The sequence below is a fragment of the Triticum dicoccoides genome, chromosome 5A, assembly GCF_002162155.2.
Source record: "Triticum dicoccoides isolate Atlit2015 ecotype Zavitan chromosome 5A, WEW_v2.0, whole genome shotgun sequence".
Classification (NCBI taxonomy): domain Eukaryota; kingdom Viridiplantae; phylum Streptophyta; class Magnoliopsida; order Poales; family Poaceae; genus Triticum; species Triticum dicoccoides.
Genome location: NC_041388.1, coordinates 42,580,799 through 42,583,183, shown reverse-complemented (window position 1 = coordinate 42,583,183; position 2,385 = coordinate 42,580,799). Strand labels below are relative to the sequence as shown.

The window sequence follows — 2,385 nt, the reverse complement described above, 5'->3', positions numbered from 1 at the left end:
CCCTCGTCCTGGACCTTGTCCCCCAAATCTGGCCGACGCCGCCGCCGCCCCCGTGTTCCGTCGCGCCGCTGCTCCCCAGCTCACCGTCGGTCTCGGAGGCAAAACCACCTCTCCCATCGCCGCCGGTCTTAATCGAGAGTCCAACCACCTCCTCCCAACTCCCACCATGGCAGCATCGCAGAGTTCAATAGCGATGGTGCCGTCGAGGTGCACAGCAGAGATGCACACGGCGCGGGCCACGGTCGCGGTCGAGATCTCTGGCTACAGCCGTCTCAAGGGCCTCGGGAGAGGCAAATATCTCCGTTCTCCGGCATTCTCCATCGGGGGCCACGAATGGTGCATCTACTACTTCCCCGACGGAAGCCCAGACGAGGCGAGCCAAGGTCACGTATCTGTCTTCCTCAAGCTCTTGACCAAGAACGCCGAGGTGAAGGCGCTCCACATGTGGATGCGTTTGAATCGAGTTAGTGGGCAGTCGATTGTGGCGCTCTCCCGCAAAGGGCCAGACGTGTTCGAGCGTAAAAAATCTTGGGGCGTACCAAAGTTCATGCAGACCACTGCTGAAGTAGAGTCGGCGTACCTGCAGAACGATTGTCTCCTGATCGAGTGCGAAGTCAGTGTTATCAAGGAAACACTTGATATCCATGTGCCACCCTCTGACCTTTCGGATAATCTTGCAACCTTGCTAAATGGGAAGATAGGAGCAGATGTGACTTTCAAGGTTCAAGGGGAGGTCTTTTCCGCTCATAAGATTTTGCTTGCGATGCGATCGGCGGTCTTCAACGCGGAGTTCTATGGGCCTATGGGGGACAACGGGGCACAGGACATAACTATTGACGACATGCAGCCTGCTGTTTTCAAGGCATTTCTTCACTTCATCTACACCGATTCATTGCCTTCCATGGATGATCTTGATGATGATGACAAAAGAGAAATGGTTAAGCACTTACTTGTGGCTGGAGATAAGTATGCGATGGAAAGGATGAAGAGGGTATGTGAAGGGATGCTATGCAAGAGTCTTGATGTTGAGACCGTGGCGACCATATTAGCTCTAGCTGACCAGCACCATTGCAACAACCTCAAAGATGCTTGCATTGAATTTATGCTCTCTTCGAATAGAATGGATGATGTGATCGCAAGCCAAGGGTATGCACACCTCAAAAGATCTTGTCCTGATCTCATTGTAGATGTGTTTGAAAGAACAGTGAAGTCCCGCAAAATTTAGTACGCCAACCTTGTCTGAGCTACTGCTTATCCTAAAGCTCTGAAAGATCTTTGGAGGCGAATGCTTTATGTTTGGTCGCAGAAGGAATCAAGTCTTGCTAAATTTGGCATGCCCAGCCTGGGTTAGCTTCTATCTAGTTACTTTTGACACATAGCGACCTGAGATGAGGGTGCTATGTCTTTAAGTTTTCAGAGATCTTTTGGAGGAAGCAGTTGGTTCTATAAAATGTATGTCCCCAATGTATTGGTTGTCCTGTCTGATATAAGTATATATGAATCTATGGTAACTCAGTAGTTAACTTTTTATGTTCTCACTTTAATTGCTGGATTATGTGAAGAATGATAAAACTTTAAATTCTTGGCTATCACTTTTGAGATAAACTGCTTATGTGAAGAATGTTAAAACTTTGAGTTCTTGGCTATCACTTTTGTTAATATTTGGCATATGTGAAGAATGATAAAACTTGGAGTTCTTGGCTATCACTTTTGAGATAATCTGCTTTATCTGTATGAAATACTTATATTTGAACGCCAGCTGCTATGTTTTAATTAGAGACAGTTACAAATGGTTTCTTGACATGTTTGCCTGACCCAACAAAGAAGGAATTAACATCAAATTTCTGTTCCACTCTGAAAGGCACTGTACGTGAAATCTGTACAGGTAAATTCTTATATGCAATTGCTTCCTGTTCATAAATTTTGATCATAGAGGGTTTTATGTGAAGAGAAATGCTGAATGAATCTTTTTATGAATTTAATGTATTGTGTGAAGCATATCGAAACAGCAACTTGCATTTTCCTTGAAACTCAGAAACTGGCAGTGCAAGATGCTAATTGTCAGTGATGAAGCCTTCCGGGGCAAATCACGGTTGCATGTCTCAGTTGTTTTTCTGAGGTAGGATGTTGGCCTAAAAGTATACTATTCTAAGGTAACATTGTATGCCATTACATTTTGGTAATTTGATACAAATTTGGAAAGTTTTGCCGTTGACACAGTTTCTCTGCATGCACTAAAATTATTCGGAGAACTTTAGGAGGAAACGAGTTGGTTCTATAAAATGCATGTCTCCATTGTATTGTTGGCTAGTCCGATATAAGTATATCTATATATGAATCTATGGGCTCACTAGTTTCCTTTTTTATCTGCTTACTTTAATTTTT

At 44.3% G+C, this 2,385-nt stretch overlaps 1 protein-coding gene across 1 annotated transcript; it reads left to right on the top strand.

Annotated features, from left to right (window-relative positions):
- Positions 1-14: 14 nt before the first annotated feature.
- On the top strand, positions 15-1,530 carry LOC119298987 (BTB/POZ and MATH domain-containing protein 1-like). The gene has a single exon (XM_037576305.1). It carries the CDS (start codon positions 167-169, stop codon positions 1,223-1,225), a length of 1,059 nt encoding a protein of 352 aa, XP_037432202.1. The 5' UTR covers positions 15-166; the 3' UTR covers positions 1,226-1,530.
- The last annotated feature ends 855 nt before the right edge of the window (positions 1,531-2,385 follow it).

Bases quoted from the DNA above. Each gene is read 5' to 3' on its own strand.
- LOC119298987 (XM_037576305.1), top strand. From the start codon at position 167: ATGGCAGCATCGCAGAGTTCAATAGCGATGGTGCCGTCGAGGTGCACA.